Source organism: Myotis daubentonii, chromosome 1 (genome assembly GCF_963259705.1).
Source record: "Myotis daubentonii chromosome 1, mMyoDau2.1, whole genome shotgun sequence".
NCBI lineage: Eukaryota > Metazoa > Chordata > Mammalia > Chiroptera > Vespertilionidae > Myotis > Myotis daubentonii.
Window position 1 is genome coordinate 129,704,870 of NC_081840.1, and position 22,059 is coordinate 129,726,928.

General features: G+C 42.3%; 2 protein-coding genes across 11 annotated transcripts in view; both read right to left on the bottom strand.

Annotated features, from left to right (window-relative positions):
• MSANTD7 (Myb/SANT DNA binding domain containing 7) overlaps positions 1-22,059 on the bottom strand; it is a 501,345-nt gene that overhangs the window by 437,271 nt on the left and 42,015 nt on the right. The gene's annotated exons all lie outside the window — the stretch shown is intronic.
• Positions 6,601-22,059, bottom strand: part of HSPA14 (heat shock protein family A (Hsp70) member 14) — a 58,581-nt gene continuing 43,122 nt past the window's right edge. For 4 of the 7 annotated variants that reach the window (XM_059659862.1, XM_059659877.1, XM_059659841.1 and 1 more), the window contains 4 exons: positions 11,649-11,861; positions 10,624-10,797; positions 8,261-8,331; positions 6,601-6,816 (listed from right to left, as the gene is read on the bottom strand). In XM_059659862.1, the coding sequence (XP_059515845.1) occupies positions 6,738-6,816; positions 8,261-8,331; positions 10,624-10,797; positions 11,649-11,861 (537 nt within the window). In that variant the 3' untranslated portion in view covers positions 6,601-6,737. The remainder of the gene's footprint in view (positions 6,817-8,260; positions 8,332-10,623; positions 10,798-11,648; positions 11,862-22,059) is intronic. The other 3 variants (XM_059659886.1, XM_059659896.1, XR_009447976.1) reach the window with 2 other exon arrangements.

Genomic DNA, 22,059 nt, shown 5'->3' on the forward strand with positions numbered 1-22,059 from the left:
CCCACTTCTCTTTGCCAGGCCTCCTTAAATTGCCCTATTTTGAGCGCCATCTGCCTCCCGCTGGCCCCAGACTGATAGAGCTCGCTTCGGAGCCGGTGCGGGGAAGGAAATGGTCCTGCTCAGTCTAATTATAGGGTCAGCTGGTACAAGAGGCAGGAGGCTCTGACAGAGGATGAATTCTTCATGAAGAAATGAATTATTCAATGGCTTTGCTTCTCCCACCCAACCTGGAGATTTTGCTCTAAACGAGGAAAGGGTTAGAGGCAAAGCGCTGGCCTCGTTGTGCCCAGGATGATGGGCCTCATGGAGCCACTGTCTCACAAAAGCCCTTTGCAAAGACTGAGGCCACCAGAGCCACCCAGGTGACCTCTAAGGAGCTGCCCCAAACCGCACTCTCTGGCAAAGTTGATCCTGCAGGGATCGGGCCTAAACCAGCAGTTGGACATCCCCCGAGAGGTCTTGGGTGGAGAGGGTGCAGGCTGGGCTGAGGGACCTGCCTTCCCCCCTCCCCCTGCACGATTTTTGTGCACCGGGCCTCTAGTATATATATAAAATCTTTGCCACAACCCTAACCACTGGAGTTCTTCTTTGTCCTGCCTTGGGATTCCTATGGCAAGTTCACTGGATTTATTCATTGGTTGGTTGGTTGGTTTCCCCAAGTAGAAAGCCAAAGGGACTTATGAAAGAGTAAGGCTATTTGATTCTTGGTGTCCTCTATTCTACTGTTGACCCCCTATAAATTATTCTTTATTTTAGTTAGTGTATGCTTCCTTTCTGACTGGTTCTTTTTTATGTTGCTGATGTTCTAAGTCAAGCATGTGAAACTCAAAGGCTAAAACGGCCAAATAAACAAGGTTTAAGTTTATGTGGGCCGCAAAAAAAAAAAAAAAAAAAAAAGCTTCAATATTCATAGAAATGTAGGTTTATTTCGATAGAGACATGCTGAATACGAAGGGCTGAAATAAATAATAATTGTTAAACATAAAATAGAACATTTTAATAGAAATTAATATCTCTTTCTTGAACATTAACTTACCAGACACTGAATAACGGCACAAATTAATAAGCATAATGCAAATAAAACTATTTTTCTTGATCTCTGAAAGAGAAAATATTTCCTGTTGCGCACACCAAACAAGTCAGTCCAATACTAATGATGTGGCAATCGGCTGCTAAAATATTTGCTGCTAGTATTAGTGGAAATGGTGCACCTGTGTGTAAGGCGCGTAAAGGAAATGATGCAACACAATTATAGTAATCAGTCATTAGCGAACGTTGCAGTTGGTTATTGATAATTATGTATAACAGGATATTGTAAAAATTAAGTTATGAAATTTTTATTAAAATGTTTCTTACATACTGTTATATTCGCTGGACTGCAAAAATATTTGTTGTGGGCCACATGTGGCCCATGGGCTGCGAGTTTGACATGCTTGTTCTAAGTTCCTTGAAATTCTCACTAAGTTCTTTGAAGTTCTCATTAAATCCCTTGAGCATCCTTTAATCATTATCTTGAAGTCTGTAACTGGTAGTTTCCTTGCTTCCATTTCAATTAGTTCTTTTTCTGGGGATTTCTCCTGTTCTTTCATTGTGACATTTTTCTTTGTCTCTGCATTTTGCTGCTTCCCTGTATTTATTTCTATGTACAGGCAATCCAAGGACTTGATGTACGTGTTTCGTGGTTACGTCGCCATCTCCCATTTATTTATAAAAAAAAAAGTTCCATCATTTCAACGTATGTATATATGTGCTTTATGTTTTTTTATTATTTATTTACCACAAGTAAAGTCAGGAATTGTTATCTTTTAAATTTTTTTTTACTGTTTCACTTCATTACTGCTGTGTATGTGCTCCATGTGAGTGACGTAGATGCTTATGTAGGTGGGTTCCGACTTACGGCGAAAATTGCGTACATCACGCCGTAGGAACGGATCTCTGACGTAACCCGAGGACCTACTATATTCAGTAGATCTACTGCTTCCCAGACTTGTAGAGTCACCTTGTGTAGTAGGTGTCCTGTAGAGTCTAGTGCAAGCCGTGGGCAAACTACGGCCCGCGGGCCGGATCCGGGCCCGTTCAGCTGTTCTATCCGGCCCGTGGAGCCGAAAGAGCGGAGGGTTCTCTTGCTCTCCCCTCCGCTCCTTCACCAGCAGCAGTGTAACATGTATTAGTTCACACAAACACTCCATCCATGCTTTTGTTCCGGCCCTCCGGTCCAGTTTAAGAACCCATTGTGGCCCTCGAGTCAAAAAGTTTTGCCGGCCCCTGGTAGTGCTCAGCTACCCCAGACACTTGAGCTGGGAACTCCAGGTGCACCTTGTGTGAACTGTGTGCAGTCCTACTGTAGTTGAGCCTTGATGTATGTCAGCCTCACTAGGAGGGACTGACCCGCAGGCCAATCCACTATAAGGATCAGCTACAATTACAGTAGAAAAGCTGCTGTGCAGGAACTGAATGCAGCAGGACTTGCTTCAGTGGGGGCTTTGGTGCTCACTGAGTCCACCCCTTGAGTGTGACACTCGTGGAGGTGGTAGGGTTGTAATCTGGGTGGTCAAGTTGACCACTGGCTGCACTGGCTCTGGGCCTCCCAGGAGGTGCAAAGTCTGCCTGTGCCCTGTCCAGAGCCACCCAGCATGGGCTACTAAGCAATCTGCAGATGGCTACTACTTGTGTTGAGCTTGGAGGTGCCCAGGAGAGACCAAGCTGTGAACCAGGGTGGGCTGTTACTAGTGCTGGACCTGGGGCAAATTGAGAGCTACAGAGTACACTGATGCCAGTTGCTGCTTGTTTAAGAGATTTTAGTAAAGCCCAAAGCAAGAGGCAAAAGAGGCCAGTTGTATGGAAAAGCCACTGGAAATGGCTTGGATGACCCTGCAAGTAGGGAGGGGCGGGGTCTCAGAGAACCACTGGGGCAGGGTGAAAAGTGTGAGCCAGGTTGATGGAGATTCAGATATGGCACAGCCTGTTAGCTCTGTGGCAGGAAGGGCTCAGCAAAGGAACACTGGCCTCCACCAGCACTTCTATCTGGGAGAAAACTGTCCCTCCAGCTCTTGCCCTGATTCCAGACAAGGTAGTTCCTTCCTCAATGTTCCAAGTTCCTTTCAGGCTTCTGCCACTGGAACACAAAGGGAGTGAGTCTGAGTAAGTCTGTGCATAGGCCTTTTAAGGGGACCTACCTGGGTCTTCCACAGCCATGTCACTCAGCCAGAAGTTGTGGGGACTTCTCTTCCTGGCACTGGAACCCTGGGCTGGGGGCCTGGTGTGTGGCAGTGTCCTCTTGTTCCTCAGGGAAACCTCCACATCCAAGATATCTCTCCCAATTTTAAACCACCACAAATGGGTTGTGGGAAACCAACTGGTCTGCAATTCTGTCCGGTGTCTCCACCCCTCCTACCAGGTCTTGATGTGCTTCTTTAATTCCCTAGTTTCAGTGGTTGGCAAACTGCGGCTCGGCAAACCACGGCTTGCAAGCCACATGCGGCTCTTTGGCCCCTTGAGTGTGGCTCTTCCACAAAATAGTGATTTCTGTGCATGGGCCACGAAGATTCAATTGCACTGTACGTGCACGCCTGCATGTACTTTTTTTGTGGAAGAGCCACACTCAAGGGGCCAAACAGCTGCATGTGGCTCGCAAGCCGCCGTTTGCCGACCACAGCCCTAGTTGTAGGACTTCTGTTCAGCTAGATTTCAGATGGTTCTGAATGATGGTTGTTCTGTATTTTAGTTGTAAATTTTGATGTGGTTGTGGGAGGCTGCAGTACCACATTTCCCTATGCTGCCACCAGATGTGACCAGATGCTAGGTATCATCTTGATTCACCCTCTCATTCTCAAAATTAATTCCATTAGTAAGCCATGTCAATGGTACATCCCAAATATACCTTGATTCTGCCCCTTTTCTCCATTGCTACTGGTATTATCTTAGTAGTATGGGTCCTCATTTCTCAACTGGAGTCCTATAAAAGCCTACCTGGTTTCACTTCCACTATGCTACCCTCCAATCCACTTTCTACACAGCCAGAAAAGTGACCTTAAAACATAAAGTGGAATGTTTCCTTCTCCAGCTTTAAATATTTCCCTAAGTCTAGAATAAAACCCAAACCTTTGGATGATCTAAAAGGCCTTATGTGATTGGAACCCTGCTTCCCTAACCTTAATTTGTGCTACTGCCCTTTGCTCACTATCCTCATTCAGAAATCATTTATTGTGCATCTCTATGTGCCAGGCACTGTATGAGTGCTGGAAATATAACGTGGACATAAAGAAAGAGAGCTGGGAAGAACAGATAAATAAGTGAAAAAATAAATAACTTGAGGAAATTCTTAATTAATTTCTGGTTCAGAGTACATGCCCCTCCTGTTGTTCAGGTAGCTACCTTCTTATCACTTGGGTCTCAGCTTAAAGGTCACTTCTTCAGAGGCCTCTCCTGGTCACCCTATCTAAAGTAGGTACTTCCTATCTTCCATTCTCTTTCAGTAAAAATTTACAGAACAAATGGATTAAATATTTTGTAAACCAACTGTTTCCATCATTTTCGAGTCTTGAATCCACTAATTCCAGGGGATAGATTAGGCTTTGACTCTTCAACGTGGCTTTGTTGTGTCTAATATCTGGAGCAGCAACTCTCAAAGTAGGGTACAGGGTCCCGAAACCCTTCAGAGAGCTCCTAAGTTCTTATCTCTCTCTACTTTCTTCTCTGAAATCAATAAAAACATTTTAAAAAATTTATTCACAAAAGTAGGTGTGGGGTAGAATTAACACACTGGCCATGGTTTGCCAACCCTGATATAGTAAAATAAGCTAACAATACTTCAAAGTAAAATCTTAATTCTTCCAGAGCATTTAGATTTAGCAATTCAACTCTCTTAGTTGGTATTTTCTTATTTCCTGAAAACACTTAATAACTTATACATGTTTACTTTATTTTCGTGTTTATAACTTGGGAAAAGATCCTAAGATATGACTAAATAGCCAGCCTTAATCAATAAGGTATGCCTACCAAAAGGCTGCTTCTTTGTGGACTTACAATCATATCTGAATTCTCTTTGTGCTTTGGTCAATAATTTGATGCAGAATAATCATGAAAAAGTTTACTTTTGACTTCTGCATCATTTTTGTTTGTTAATCACTCACCTGAGGTTATTTTTTTCCATTGATTTTAAGAGAGTGGAAGGGACGGGGAGAGACAGAGAGAGAAACATCAATGTGAGAGAGATGCATTGACTGGTTGTCTTCCGCTCATGCCCTGACTAGGGCCAGGGATAGAGCCTGCAACCGAGGTACATGCCTTGACTGGAATTGACCCTTCAGTCCATGGGCCCGGACTCTCTCCACTGAGCCAACCCAGGAAAGACGGTTTCTGCATCTTTAGAAATAGAAGATTACTGCCATCTATCTCCCACAAGTTTGAACAGGTAATAAACAACAGTTTTTGATTTGACCACTGAGTAAACATTTCTTCTTGCTGGGAACCAAGGAGAAAAATAAGTGGAAATCCTATGTTGGTAATAAGATCCAATGTGCGCTACTCATGCCTTTCCCCTGATACAGGCAAATTAGTTGGGTTGTTTATTTAGAGATAAGATTTTTCATTAATTACCCACTGAGGATCTAAATACCCCAGAGAATATTTTCTGATGAATATTCATTTATAAGAGGGAAAAATTAAAGTAAACAAAATTGTAAAAAAAACGAGCACCTCTCCTACATTTCCATTTACAAAAAGAAGGCACCGTTTAAAGCAGCAGTTCTCAACCTGTGGGTCGTTTGACCCCTGTGTCGCCTAAGATCATCGGAAAACACATATATAATTACATATTGTTTTTGTGATTATCACTATGCTTTAATTATGTTCGATTTGTAACAATGAAAATACATCCTGCATATCAGATATTTACATTACGATTCGTAACAGTAGCAAAATTACAGTTATGAAGTAGCAACGAAAATAATTTTATGGTTGGGGGTCACTGCAACATGAGGAACTGTATTAAAGGGTCGCGGCATTAGGAAGGTTGAGAACCACTGGTTTAAAGACTTTGCTATTTAGCCTTCCAGACTTTCTTTGTGTCACATGAATATCTACACACACATTGGTGAGTTTATGAGTTTACTTTTTTCTTTTAAGCAAAAAAGGTATCTTATTTTGTACATGGTTCTGAATTTTTCTTTCCATTTAATACCAAAGACTTTTCAATGTTCTCTTAGTCATCTAATAAGAATATAAGTCTTCTTGCTCTGGCTCGGTGGCTCATTTGGTTGGACCGTCGTCCTGTGCAAGAAAAGGTTGTGTGTTTGATTACCAGTCAGGGGACATTAGGAGACAACTGAGCAATGTTTCTCTCTCACATTGATGTTTGTTTCTCTCTCTTTTCTCTCTCTCTCAAAATCAATAAAAACATATCCTTGGGTGAGGATTAAAAAGAAAAAAGACTTCTTTCTTAACATTATAGAAACAATTTTAAGAAAACAATGTTAAATTTCAGTAAAATGCACTTCAATTCACATCAATTTAATTTTAAACAGCTTCATGATAGAAAGAGTTCCTTATATTTCCCACCGTTGATTCATCTTAAATGGAAAACAAAAAGGATTTGCAACATTTATCAATATATTGTATTTTAATAGAAACATAGATTACAGTTCATCCAAAAGTATTTCAATATAAACATCACATATGAACAAAACCAAGTAATTGATGATATTTAGTTCTAAAAGAGTCATGATTTTTCTAAAATACTAAGATGCCACCTCAATAGTGATCGCTTCACATTTTCCAGTCTCTTGATCTGTGCATGTCACATGTAAAGATCCATCCCTAAACAAACAAAAATAACATTTCATAATCTCATTTTATAAAAAGAGAAAGTGCTTAAGAAATTACTTGTGGACTTTTTATAAACGAGATAATGTTAATTTTTGAAAGAAGAGTATTAAGATAAAGAATAAATAGAACTTCAGTGTCTTTAAATTTAGAATCATATGCTATAATTACATAGTTGTTAAAAATTTCCTCCTATTGCGCTCACCCTCCCAGGAGCACACTCGTGCCTTTCCTTCCTCCTTTTCTTCCCCCACAGCCTAGCACAGTGATGGCGAACATATGACACACGTGTCAGAGGTGACATGCAAACTCATTTTTTTTGGTTGATTTTTCTTTGTTAAATGGCATTTAAGTATATAAAATAAATATCAAAAATATAAGTCTTTGTTTTACTATGGTTGCAAATATCAAAAAATTTCTATATGTGACATGGCAACAGAGTTAAGTTAGGGTTTTTCAAAATGCCGACACGCCGAGCTCAAAAGGTTCGCCATCACTGGCCTAGCACCTCCTAAACTCTAAGGGATTCCATGAGACCTGCAACCAGGGGAGGAGTGGACAGCGGCAGCTCATCCCGGGGGAACCCCCTGAACCTGTCTCCAAGGGGCCCCTTTTTCTGACTTCCCAGTGAGCTAAAGCAGCCTAGCCTTGGCTCATTTCTTTCCTACAGCATTTTTGGAGAACCAAAGCAGGCCTGCGTGGGCTCGCCTGTTGCTTCTTTTATGCCAAGCACTTTCTTGTTTCACTGTCCCAACATACTCTCAAGTAAAAAAAAAAATTCCTTTTAGACCACTGAAACCAAAATTATATTCCTTGCAAACCCACAATGATAAAGACCTTAAGTTTAAGACTTTATTCAAGCTCAAGACACATCATGCCATTTTTAAGCCCAGGCCAAGGCAAACATACTCTAATAAATTCAATATTCTTGTTAAGTATGGTTTATGAAATGAATTGTCCCAAATGTTAATTTCAAAATGATCTACTTGAAAGATATAGTGTTATGGATGAACTGTTGCTAGGGAAATGGTAACAGCTGGATTTAGTTAGTAATTTATTTCCTAGAGATTTTCTGTAGCAATATTGAAATAAACTTATCCTTTTAGGACAAATAATGTGAATTATGTAAACCTTGGAAAATTATACTAGTATTTAAAATTAATAAAAATTATATCCCAATTTGCATGAACTAGTTTTTTGGTTGACTATACCCAAAATATTTAAAAAGTTCATAAAAAATTTAGAATGCAAATGACCTGAGATATACTTTCTTTATAAAATACAGTAATTCTGTAGGACAAAAATACAAATCATTAATAAAATACAGGTTTTTACTAAATGATTTTCCCAGAATGACAATGGGTGAAGAATCAAACTGACAAAAAAAGGCAAGTCTCAAAGTGAATTTTTTAAACATCAGAAGTAGTTTAATTTGTACCTTTTCATAGTTAGAACAGCTATGATGTCATGTAATCCATTTTCTTTTTTATTTAAATCCTGGAGTATAACCTGTTTATGCAGAAATAACACAAAGATGATTCAGTATTTTGACATATTAATAAACAGATGCAGCAGTTATTTCAATGGGCCAAATCCTACTTATTACTAAAACAAAACCTTTAAAATAGAGCAGTTTTTAATTCTCTTACCAGTTATCAAAATTTAGAGAACAGGATTAAGCTTTTTTAATTATGAAATGAAATGTATCCTACAGGAGAGCATAGAAGATAACTACAGTAACATGTAAATTATATTTTGGAAAGCCTTCTATATATACTTTTTAAAAAATTCCAATGTTTTAAATACACCTTGAAAACCTATTTAAAAGAAACCTGTGGCAAATTATTTTGTACAACTAAGATTGCATTTATAAGTTAAAGATACTAATGAATTTACTATAAAATTTCTCAATTTCCTAAAGAAAGGTTAACCAATAAAGCAAGTTTGGAAGTAACTTTTCAGATTTTGTCATTATCAAGTTTTATGACCTTAGGCAAGGCACTAGGTATCTTACTTTGATCATTTGTGAAAGGAAGAAGTTAGAACAGGTAGGTTCTCTAAAAGAGTCTCTTTCCAAATTCAGTGTATGTGACTAACTCCTCTCCTGCTGGCATCTGTATATAGGATATGTACATATCCTGCGGGCTTGATCTAGTAAGGGGTTCAGCCAATCAATGATTCCATCTCATCATTGATGTTTCTATCTCTCTACCTCTCCCTTCCTCTATGAAATAAAAATATATTTTCACAAAAGTACTTCATGCTTATGTCCTTTGCTGTTTATATAAAAAGAAATCAGTATGTATATAATATATAGGATATACTGAGAGTAGCTGCAGAATCTCAGAGAAGTATGTGAAGAGAAAAGGTAGTAAATGTATGAGAGAGAAGCTAAGGAATCCCAAGACTGCCACTCAAGGTTAGAAATCTGGTATAGAATAAAGTGCTTACATAGTAATACACAACAGAATCATTTAGACGAGTTTTTGAAAACTTTACTAGTTGAAGGAGTCCTACACCAGTAGATTTTAAGATTAGGTGGTGCCAACATGCTATATATGTATTTTCATTATTCTTTTGTTAAAGTCAGAAAATAAATTTAAAGCTAAAGATATACATTGTCTTTTGTTACCTACATTTGTTTTATTATTACATAAAAGTAATTCATGCCTGTCTGGTGTGGTTCAGTGGTTGAGTGTTGACCTATGAACCAGGAGGTCATGGTTTGATTCCTGATCAGGGAATATACCCGGGTTGTGGGCTTGATCCTGAATAAGGGGCAGAGTCAATCAATGATTCTCTCTCATCGTTAATGTTTCTATCTCTGTACCTCTCCCTTCTTCTATGAAATAAATAAAAAAATATATTTTAAAAAGTAATTCATGCTTATGCCCTTTGCTATTTATAAAAAAATTCAGTATAAGTGTTAAGTAAAAAAATCCTCTTGGTATCTTCAAACCTACCCACTGTTAAGGTTCCTGAATATAGTTCAAACACCTATAGATATTTTCTGTATCCATACCGGATTATCTCTAAATACATACACCTACCCAAACACCTCTTCCCTCACATGGACCCTTGCTTTCAAAATACAAATGATATCCTATTGTAAATATGGTTCTGCAGCCCTTGTGTGTACTTTGCCCTTGACTGAGAATTGAACCCGTGACTCTCCATCCGTGGGCCGATGCTCTAACCACTGACCGAACTGGCCAGGGCTTAATGTAACTATATTTCTTGGGTATGTTCTAAGCAAATAACATGGCTCCTTTCACTCTTTTTAAAAGGATACAGAGGACCATATAGCATAAAATATGCATGTGGTATTTTGAAAAGCAAACTTAATCTGTATCAGAGGCAATATGGTTTAATGGCAACAGCATGGGCCCAAGTGTACAACCAACCTGAGGATAAATAAGCTCAACTAAGGAAATAATAAGGTATTTACTACCATAAACCTGTTTCTTTAGTCATCTATAAAATGCACATAATTAAGTCTATCTCACAGCATTTTGAGAGTATATTTGTACAGCACCTGGCAGTTAGCAAACAAACAATGTCACACCTTATAACCAAGAAGGGTCAAGAGCAAAAAGAGAAAGAGTATAAGTATAAATTGTATTTTGCTTTTATTTTCCTGTCACTCCTTCAAATTAAAATTGCCTATTTCTTTTTACAGAAACGAATAAGAATTAATCCATTCATCACATTTTCTATTAATTGATATTAAACTGAGTCTAATCCACAAAGAAAAGCTATAGGTTCATGTGACTAATTCATAATCCAATTTTATGTATTTACCTGTGCAAACTTGTTTTCCTCTTTTGCAGAGTTTTTCCCCTCAGATTCATAGAGTTCAAGGCATACTGAAGATATACTTCCAGGGGCTTGTAATGTGTGTTGTCTTCGAGCTGGCAAAGGAGTCCCTGATGGAAACAGTACTGTGAAACTGTTGGCTCCTGATTCATCAACTCCCTAATAAGCAGGAAAATAATATGCATATCTTTTTGATTTTTATTGTTATAATGATAAAAAATTCCTATTAAAAATGTGATATATATTTCTTGCTTATAATTGTTGCAAACAACAGATAGACAAGAAAATAGAAATGATCCTTAATCCCAACCCACTTTAAAAATGAATTGAAACATCTCCTCTACCTATATTAGAAATTTATGATTAAAATTAGTTAATATATATAGCCCTGGCTGGTGTGACTCAATTGGCTGGAGCATCATTCTGTGCACCAGAAGGTCTCGGGTTCAATTCCCAGTCAGAGCACATATCTAGGTTGTGGGTTTGATCCCAGTTGGGGCACATATGGGAGGCAACTGATCAATGTAGTTCTCTCACATTGATGTTTCTTTCTCTCCTCCTCTCTCTTTCCTTTTCTCCCTCTCAAAAATCAATAAAAACAAAATATAAAAAACTCATTAAAAGTAAAATTATAAATTAAAAATATTTATCAGTATACAAAGTTTTTTTGTAAAAACATGGTATGCATGCCCTAGCCAGTTTTGCTCAGTGGATAGAGCTTCGGCCTGTGGACTGAAGAGTCCTGGGTTCGATTCCGGTCAAGGGCACGTACCTTGGTTGCAGGCTCCTCCCCAGCCTGGGCCCTGGTCAGGGTGCATGCATGAGGCAACCAATTGATGTGTTTCTTTTACATCGATGTTTCCCTTTGTCTTTTCCTCTCTCTTACACTCTCTCTAAAAATCAATGGAAAAATATCCTCAGGTGAGGATTAATAAGAAACAAACAAAAGAAAACATGGTTTACGGTATCAAATTTATACCACTTTTATGAAAAAGAAAAACTAAACATACCTTAACTAAAATATCTTTGGCTGAACACTCTATCTTAAGAGAGTCTTCCACTAAAAGATTTTCTTTCCCAGTAAGAATTCCTGCTTCTATAGCTGCACCAATGGGGATAACTTCATCAGGAGGGATAGAATTTAGAAGCTCAACAGATGGGAAAAGATCTTTAATCAACTGCTGTAGCCTTGGAATTCGAGAAGACCCTCCACAAAGGACAACCTAAAAAATAAAAATAATTTTCAGTTTTTTACGTATAGAACGATGTTTTTTTCTCAAGACTAAATGTTATATGCTGACCCATCTTTACCACATGTAATGGTAAAGTATAAGAAACCATATTTTTAGTATTATTTTATGTTATACTTACCACATAAAGATATATATATGTTGTGTGTGTGTATATATACATTTGTGCATCGGGCCTCTAGTATGTGTGTGTGTGTACACACACACACACACACACACACACACACACACACACTAGAGGCCTGGTGCATGAATTCGTGCACTGGTGCGGTCCCTCAACCTGGCCTGGGAGGATCGGGCTGAAACTGGCTCTCTGACATCCCCTGAGGGGTCTGGGATTGCGAGAGGGCGCAGGCCAGGCAGAGGGACCCCACCGGTGCACAATCGGGGACAGGGAGGACTCCAGGGTGTGTCTGGCCCGTCTTGCCCAGTGCTGATCAGCCGGACCCCAGCAGCAAGCTAACCTACCAGCCAAAGCGTCTGCCTTCTGGTGGTCAGTGCATGTCATAGTGAGCAGTTGAGCAACCTTAGCATATCATTAGCATATTACACTTTGACTGGTTGAACGGCCAGCCGGACACTTAGCATATTAGGCTTTTATTATATAAGAGGATATATATATATTTACTATCTCTGAAAAACTTCATATAAAATTGCTCCTTTATGAGCTTGTCCCCTAAATCACCTGGCTCTGAATAGGCTTGCATTCACAAGTTCCATAGAACTATAGCAAAGAAACACTTTTCAAATTGGGGACGGAACAACTCATACCCCATGGCCATATGCCTGGGCTCAGATGCAGAGGAAGCAGGCAAAAAGACCCATTTCCCAGTTTCTCCTGAAAGGGATCCGACTGCCTACTTTCACAGCTGCTGCCTGAGGGCCTGACGTCTAATCAGCCAGTATCTAGGTGCTGACTGCAATGCTCATCTTTGGTATGGTCTTGACATACGCTTAACTGGTAAGAGCCAGTGAGAACAAAGATAACAGCTTAGACATACACAAAGGTTTGAGAGGCAAGAAGCTCAGGTTGGGCTAATTGACAAGGTTCATCTCTTACACTGTCAAGACTAGAAAAAGTGGCAGTTCTCCATAATGCATAGAAACCAACACAGAGAATCAAGAAAAACAAAAATACAGGAGAATATGTTCCGAACAAAATAATAAGATGTATCTCTATAAACTGATCTTAATGAAATTAAGATAAGCGATTTACCTGATAGAGTTCAAGATAACAGTAATAAAGACGTTCACTGAAGGGGGTGTGAGTGGCTGGGGAGAGGTTAATGGGGGAAAAAGGAGACGTAAGTAATACTTTAAACAATAAAGAATTTAAATTAAAAAAAAAAAAAAGATGTTCACTGAAGTCAGGAGAGTAATGCATGAGAATTTCAGCAAAGGTACAGGAAATATAAAGAGTTCCAAATAGAAACGATAGAGCTGAAGATTATAATACTTGAACTGAAAAATTCAACAGAGGGGTTCAACAGTACACTAGAGCAAGCAAAAGAAAGAATCAGTAAACTTAAAGATAGGGCAGAGGAAGTCATCCATTCAGAGGAGCAAAAAGGGATAAAACAGCATTGAGATAGCTTAAGGGACCTATGAGACAACAATAAATGGACTAATATATACATTACTAGAGGCCCGGTGCATGAAAATTCATGCACTGGAGGGGGTGTCCCTCAGCTCGGCCTGCCCCCTCTCACAGTCTGGGAGCTCTTGGGGCAGGAGGCAACCCGGCAATCAGGGGAAGGCGACACCCCCATCACACCTCTGCTCTGCCATTGCCGGCAGCGCAAGCCTTGGCCGGCCCTGGTTACCTGTGCCTCGGGTGACGCTGGGCGGCTGGGGAAGCCGCCATCCGAGGCTTGCCTGCACCTTGGGCAGGCCCTGGGTGGCTGGGGGGCTGTGGGGACTGGGGGACTCCAGAGGCAGATGTGCCGGCGGGGCTGAGCGCTGCCATCTTTGAGGGCATGGCAGTCAATTAGCATGTTCCCTTATTGGCTCTGGGTGCTGCCAACCTTGAGGGCGGGGCAGTCAATTAGCATCTTCCCTCCTTATTGGCTGTGGGCAGCGCCATCTTTGCGACAGCATGAGGGTCAATTAGCATATTCCCTCTTTATTAGATAGGATAGGGGATCTCAAAAGGAAGAGAGCCCTGACCAGGTGGCTCAGTTGGCTGGAGCATCATGCTGAATAGCATAAAAGGTTGTGGGTTCGATAGCTGGTCAGGGTGTGTGTGGGAGGCAACAGATCACTGTTTCTCTCTCTCTCCCCTGCCCGCTTCCTCTGTCTCTCAAATCAATAAAAACATCATTGGGTGATGATTTAAATAAAAAGACAGAAAGAGAGGAAAGGGTAGAAAGCTGGTTCAGAGAAATAATGACATAAACTGGGGAATGAAACAGACATAGAGATCCAGTAAATCCAAAAAGTACCAAAATAAGATGAATCTAAAGAGACTCACACTGATGCACATTCTAATGACATTATCAAAAGTTATAGAAAAAGAGAGAATCTTAAAAGCAGCAAGGAAAAAGCAACTTGATACATATAAGGGATCCCCCATCTATACTAATAATAAGAGGAATATACAAATTGCCCAGGATGCCGTCACGTAATGACCAATCAGGATGGGGGAAGGGCCGTGGCAGAGAGCTCTCAGTACGCCTGTGCCAGGGGTCTGATGGGCGTGGAGAGGAAGAGAGAGCAGATAGGCAGTTAGGGTGATCAGGCCAGGAAGGGACAGCAGATAGGCAGTTAGGGGAATCAGGCCAGGAGGGGAGAGCAGATAGGCATTTAGGGGGATCAGGCTAGGAGGGGAGAGCAGATAGGCATTTAGGGGGATCAGGCCAGGAGGGGAGAGCAGATAGGCAGTTAGGGTGATCAGGCCAGGAAGGGAGAACAGATAGGCATTTAGGGGAATCAGGCCAGGAGGGGAGAGCAGATAGGCAGTTAGGGGGATCAGGCCGGCAGTGGCAAGCAGTTAGGCAGTTAGGGGGATCAGGCCAGCAGGGGAGGGCAGTTAGGGGGATCAGGTTGGCAGGGGGGAGAATTTAGGCAGTTAGGGGCATCAGGCAGGCAGGTGAGCGGATAGGAGCCAGTGGTTCCAGATTGTGAGAGGGATCCTGGATTGGAGAGGGTGCAAGCCCGGCTGAGGGACCCCTTTTCCTTGTGCATGAATTTCATGCACCGGGCCTCTAGTAAGACTGTAAGTAGATACGGCAAAAGAAACCTTGCAAGCCAGATGATATTCAAAGTAATGCAAGAAAAAAAACTGTCAGTCAAGAATATTCTACACATCAGTTGTCCTTTAGAATTGAAGGTAGTGTTTTACATTAAAATAAAACCTGAAGGAGTTCATCACCATTAGACCAAACTTACAAAAAGAGTTAAAGGGAGTTCTTCAAGTTGAAACAAAAATGCTAATCTATATATGTAAAAGGCTAATATGCAAAGTGTCCCTGTGGGAGTTTGACTGGGAGACCGGGAGTTCTATCGCTTGCTGTGCGCTGACCACCAAGGGGCGGTGTGGAATGAAGGAAGGCCCCAGCTGGGGGAAGGGAGGCCTCGGCTGGCAGCTGGAAGGAAGGCCCTGATTACCGGCCAGGCCTAGGGACCCTACCTGTGCACAAATTTTGTGCACTGGGCCTCTAGTTAATAACATAAGAAAAGTATAAAACTAACTGATAAAGGTATTTAATTATATAGTTGAATTCAGAGTACTTTAATATTGTAATGGTGGTGGGTAAGTCACAACTCTAGTATAAAGGTTAAAAGACAAAGGCAGTGAAAATAACTAACTACAATAATTTGTTAATGGATATCCTAGCTAGTAAAAGAGAAACATGGTAATTAGCGTACGACCGCTACACTTCCCACTGGCTAATCAGGGTGATATGCAAATTAACTGCCAGCCAAGATGGCGGCCGGCAGCCAGGCAGCTGGAACATGAGGCTTGCTTGCTTCAGTGACGGAGGACTCCAACGTTCCCTGCCTGCCGCTGCCGGCCTCTGAGCTGCAACTCTAAGCAACTATGTTACAAATATAGAAGCTAAACAAAACCCCAGAAACCTGCTTTAGTCGCCAGGCTTCAGCCAGCAGGATCGCAACATTGTTTCAAATACAGAAGGTAAACAAAGGCCAGAAACCTGCTTTCAGCAGCGGAGGCCTAAGAGCTGGTGCCTCAGAGCTAAAGCTGGCCCAGAATAAAAAAAAAGAAAAAGAAAAAAAGGAGCGGTTGGGAGCTTCAGTCACCCGCCAGCCTGAAAACAGCCCTCAGCCCCTCACCCAGACTGGCCAGGCACCCCAGTGGGGACCCCCACCCTGAAGGGTGTGTGACCAGCTGCAAACAGGCATCATCCCCTCATCCAGGCTGGCCAGGCACCCCAGTGGGGACCCCCACCCTGATCCAGGACACCCTTCAGGGCAAACCAGCTGCCCCCACCCGTGCACCAGGCCTCTATCCTATATAGTAAAAGGGTAATATGCCTCCCAGCACCGGGATCAGCATGACAGGGGGCAGCGCCCAAACCCCCTGATCGCCCTGCGGCTTTGTGTGTGACAGGGGGCGTGGCCACAACCTCCCTATCCGCCCTGCTCTGTTCGTGACAGGGGAAGGGGCCCCAATCCCCTGATCAGCCCTGCTCTGTGCCTGATAGGGGGGAGCTCCCCTACCCCCTAATTGCCCTGCAGCTCTGTGTGTGACAGGGTGCGGCGCCCCAACCTCCGCCCCCCCCGCCCCCACGGGCCCTGCTCTGTGTGTGACGGGGTAGAGCCATAACCTGCCCATCGGCCCTGCCCTGAGTGTGACAGGGTGCGGGGCCCCAAACCCCTGATCCGCCCTGCTGTGTGTGTGACAGGGGGCGGTGCCCCACCTCCCCTATCGGCCCTACTCTGTGACAGGGGAGAGCTCCCCAACCCCCAGATCGGCCCTGCTCTGTGCGTGACAGGGTACGGAGCCCCAACCCCCCAGATGGGCCCTGTTCTGTGAGTGACAGGGGGCAGCGCCCCAACCCCGATTGGCCCTGCTCTGTGCGTGACAGGGGGTGGCGCTGCAACCTGCCCATGGTCCCTGCCTTGAGTGTGACAGGGGGCGGTGCCCCAACCCCCTAATCAGCCCTACCCTGAGCGTGACTGAGGGTGGCATCACAACCTCCCGATCCGCCCTGCTCTGTGCATGACAGGGGCAGCGCCCCAACTACCCAATCAGCCCTGCCCTGAGCCCGAGCAGGGGCTGCACCCAGGGATTGGGCCTGCCCTCTGCCACCCAGGATCAGGCCTAAGCCAGCAGGTCGTTCTCTCCCGAGGGGTCCCAGACTGCGAGAGGGCACAGGCCGGGCTGAGGGACCCCACCTTCCCCCCCGAGTGCACAAATTTTTGTGCACTGGGCCTCTAGTACACAATATAAAAAGATATAAACTGTGACATCAAAACCATAAAATGTGGTGCGGGGAATGAAAAATAAGCTAAAAATGGATTAAAGACTTGAGTGTAAGACACCATGTAACTTCTAGAAGAAATCATAGGGGTAAGTTCTTTGACATTGGTCTTGGCAATAACTGGATTTTATACCCAAAGCAAAAACCAACAAATGGGAGTACATCAAACTAAAAAGCTTTCATAGAAAAAAGGAAATCGTCACAAAATGAAAAAACCACCTGGTAATGGGAGAAAATATTTGCAAACCACATATCTGAAAAATGGTTAGTATCCATAATCCCGAAAAATTAAATTTAAAAAATGGGCAAAGGACCTGAATAAACATTTTCAAGAAGACATACAAGTGGCCAGCAGGTATATGAAAAGGTGTTCAACATCACTAATCATTAGGCACATGCAAATCAAAACCTCATACCTGGTAAGATGCCTATTATTAAAAAGACTAGAGGCTTGATGCACGAAATTTGTGCAAGCGGCTCGGCCTCCACCACTGCGGCATCAACCTCTGCCTTGGCTCCTGCCTGCTGCAGTGGCCGCTTCTGCCTTTGCCCGTGCCGGACCCCGCTGCTGCAGCTAAGTCCAGAAGGACGTCCGGTCTAATGATCATATTACACTTTTACTATAGATTACTAGAGGCCTGGTACACAAAAACCTGTGCACTTGGGTGGGGTCCCTCTGCCCGGCCTATGCCCTCTTGCAGTCTGGGACGCCTTGGAGGATGTCCATCTGCTGGCTTAGGCCTGCTCCCTGAGGGATTGGGCCCAAGCTGGCAGTCAAAAATCCCACTGGCAGCCCAGCAGCCCTCAGGGGATGCCCACTTGCCAGCGGGGAGCAGGCTTAAGCTGCAGTCAGACATCCTTAGCGCCGCTGAGGAGATGGGAGAGGTTCCCACCACCACTGCTGTACTGGCAGCCATCAGCCTGGCTTGTGGCTGAGCAGAGCTCCCCCTGTGGGAGTGCACTGACCACCAAGGGGCAGCTCATGCATTGAGCGTCTGCCCCCTGGTGGTCAGTGTGTGTCATAGTGACCAGTCATTCCCAGTCATTCTGCTGTTAGGGTCAGTTTGCCTATTACCCTTTTATTATATAGCATAGAGGCCTGGTGCACGGGTGGGGGCCGGCTGGTTTGCCCTGAAGGGTGTCCCGGAGAAGGTGGGGTCCCCCTGGGGTGCCTGGACAGCCTGGGTGAGGGGCTGAGGGCTGTTTGCAGGCTGGCCACACCCCCTTCAGGGTGGCATCCTCACTGGGGTGCCTGGCCAGCCTGGGTGAGGGGCTGATGGATGTTTTCAGGCTGGTTAAGCCCCCCCCCCCCCAGTGGGGACCCTCACCCTATGGTAGTTTCGCCAGCCTGGGTGAGGGGCTGATGGCTGTTTGCAGGCTGGCCACACCCCCTTTAGTGTGAGGGGTCCCCACTGGGTTGCCTGGCCAGTCTGGGTGAGCGGATGAGGGCTGTTTTCAGGCTGGCCAAGCCCCCTGGCGATGGAAGCTCCCAGCCTCTCCTTTTTTTCTTTTTTTTATTATTCTGGGATTTATTTACCTTCTATAATTGAAACTTTGTAGCCTTGAGGAGCTCAGAGCCAGCCAGAGCAGGAGGGAGGGAAGCCTCCTGCTCGTTCCAGCTCCGTGGCCACAGCCTGCTGAAAGCAGGTATCTGGGGTTTGCCTTCTATAATTGAAACTTTGTTGCTTTGAATGGAGCTCAGAGCCCGCCATGGCAAGCAGGATGCTTGGCTTCCTCCATCATTGGGACAACCAAGCCTCCTGCTTGCTCCAGCTCTGTGGCTGCCGACCGCCATCTTGGTTGGGTTAATTTGCATATAGTTGCTCTGATTGGCTGGTGGGCATGGCTTAAGGCACAGTGAAGTATGGTCAATTTGCATGTTTGTCTTTTATTAGTGTAGATTATAGAGGAGAGCTCAGCTGGCATGGCTCAGTAGTTGAGTGGTGACCTATGGAGATCAGTTTGTTTCCCTGGTCAGGGATATGTCCAGGCTGCGGGCTCAATCCCCAGTGCAGGACTTGCAAGAGGCAGCCAATCAATGATTCTCTCTCATCACTGATGTTTCTATCTCTCTCTCCCTCCCTGAAATAAATAAAAAAATATTAAAAAAAAAAAAAAGATGAGCTAATGAGCACTAGCTAGTTTGGCTCAGTGGATGGAGTGTTGGTGTGCAGACTGAAGGGTCATGTGTTTTATTCTAGTCAAGGGCACGTACCTCGGTTGCAGGCTCGATCCCCAGCCCTGGTTGGGGTGCATGTGGGAGGCAACCAATGGATATGTCTTTCTCACATCAATGTATATGTGTATATATATATACATATTTATATACACAATGCAGTATTATGTGAGATAAGTCAGACAGAGAAAGACAAATACTGCATGGTATCACTTATATGTGGAATTTTATAAAAAGTCAAACTTATAGGCATGTTATACAGATAGTATAACAGTGATTGGGGCTGTGGAGTGGAGGTATAGGAAGAGGTTAGTAAAAGTGTTCAAACTTTCAGTTATAAAATAAATAAAGTCTGAGGATCTAAGTGTAACATGGTGACTATAGTTGGCAAAACTGTACTATATAATTGAGATTTGCTAAGAGAATGGAACTGAAGTCTTTTCATCCCTCCCAAAGATAAATATAGATAGACTAGAGGCCTCAGCATGAAATTCATGCAAGGGTAGGCCCTCACAGCTGCCCTGGCTGCTGCCTTGGCCCTCGCAGCCAGGGCTTCGTTTGGAAGGTCGTCTTGAAGGTAGCCCGGATGGTGGTTCTGCTCTTTGGTCTAATTAGCATATTAGCTCTTAATTATATAGGATGTGTTAACTAACTCAATGGTGGGAATCCTTTCACAATGTATATGTATGTCAAATCTCATGAATACTTTGAATATCTTATAAGTTTATTTGTCAATTATCCCTCAATTAAGTTGAATAAAATAAAACTGCTCCTTTAAAAATACTTTAATTTCCTCATTAAGTCACATATTTGACAATTATAACTCCATAGGTATTCTGAATATCAAATAAGTAGGTAGCCCAAGAAGGAAAATCATCAATAATCACTTCTATTTCACAGTCTTTTTATGAATGTTCTCAAAACTCAGTATGAAGGGGAAGAGGATCAACTGATGAAAACTAGGCCTCTAACATAGGTGTGAAATGACAAGGGGTATCATATTAACCTCAGGTCAGGATATGAGGAACATCAGCTAAGAAATTCAAAGAAAGAAAGAAAAGCATGTTTGTCTTGGCAAAGTTTTCCAAAAGGTCTGTTTTGGAGTTTAGTAAAAGAAGTCTTCTATAAAATCTTGTGATCTGACATAAATACTATAAGTATAAAAATGTAGAATATCTTTTCAAAATTCTCATACTTGACATCAAAAAGCTTTATTAATAAGCAACAAGTGGAACTGTGCAAAAAAATAAATAACCCTGCAAAATCTTAGCTTTTAGTATTTTCAATTAAAAGGGTAAAAAAGTATGAATAGTGTGTTACTATTAATGCTAATAATAACCAGCAAGTTTTAAATAAATTCTGGTAGCATCTAGTCTGTAGTATGAAATATATTTTTTAAACTTTTTTAATAAAATAAAATACTATTAAAAAATATCCAACTACCTGAACTACTTGGGTATTTAAACACATGAAATCTAAACAAATAAAAGGGAAATAAAAAATATTACAGCTTTTTCTGAAAATAAAGAAAATGAGATCTATTAAAGCTCGTGGAATAAAATTAAGCTATTAGTAAGTAAAATTGTAGTTAATTTTTTTATTAGGGAAGAAATAAAATAAAATAAAGGAGTTAGCATTCAATGTAAGAATTTAGAAAAATAATGAAAGTGTCCTGGAAAGGATGAAAAAAATAAAAATAAAAGCAGAACATGACCAATTAGAAAAGAGAAGAACAAACTTGAAAAACAAAATCTAAGGAAGTTTTCTGGGGGTGGTAGTGGCAGAAATTAGAGCAAATAATAAAACAATTATTCATTAATCCTAGGGAAGGAAAAAACAGAAAAACTCAAAAAAGAAGAAAGATGAAGGGAAGGAAAAAAGAGGGAGAGGAGGAGAGAAAGAAATTGGTCCATTTTAATTTAAATAACTTCTTTACACTTTTACATTTTAGCATTAAAAGATACATAAAATCCCAAATTATAAGAATATATATATATATATATTTTTTAAAATATATTTTATTGATTTTTTACAGAGAGGAAGGGAGAGAGATAGAGAGAGTTAGAAACATCGATGAGAGAGAAACATCGATCAGCTGCCTCCTGCACAACTCCTATTGGGGATGTGCCCACAACCCAGGTACATGCCCTTGACCGGAATCAAACCTGGGACCCTTCAGTCCACAGGCCGACGCTCTATCCACTGAGCCAAACCGGTTTCGGCAAGAATATATATTTTAAAATATATTTTTATTGATTTCAGAGAGGAAGGGAGAGAAGGAGGGAGGGAGGGAGGGAGGGAGGGAGGGAGGGGGAGGGAGGGAGAGAGAGAGAGAGAGAAACATAAATGATGAGAGAGAATCATTGATCAGCTGCCTCCTGCACGTCCCACACTGGGGATTGAGCCCACAACACAGATATGTGTCCTTGGCAGGAATCAAACCTGGGATCCTTGAGTCCACAAGCCAATGCTCTATCTACTGAGCCAAACCGGCTAGGGCAAAAAACTATAAGAACATTATGCAAAGTTGTATGTTAAAAATTGAAGAAAC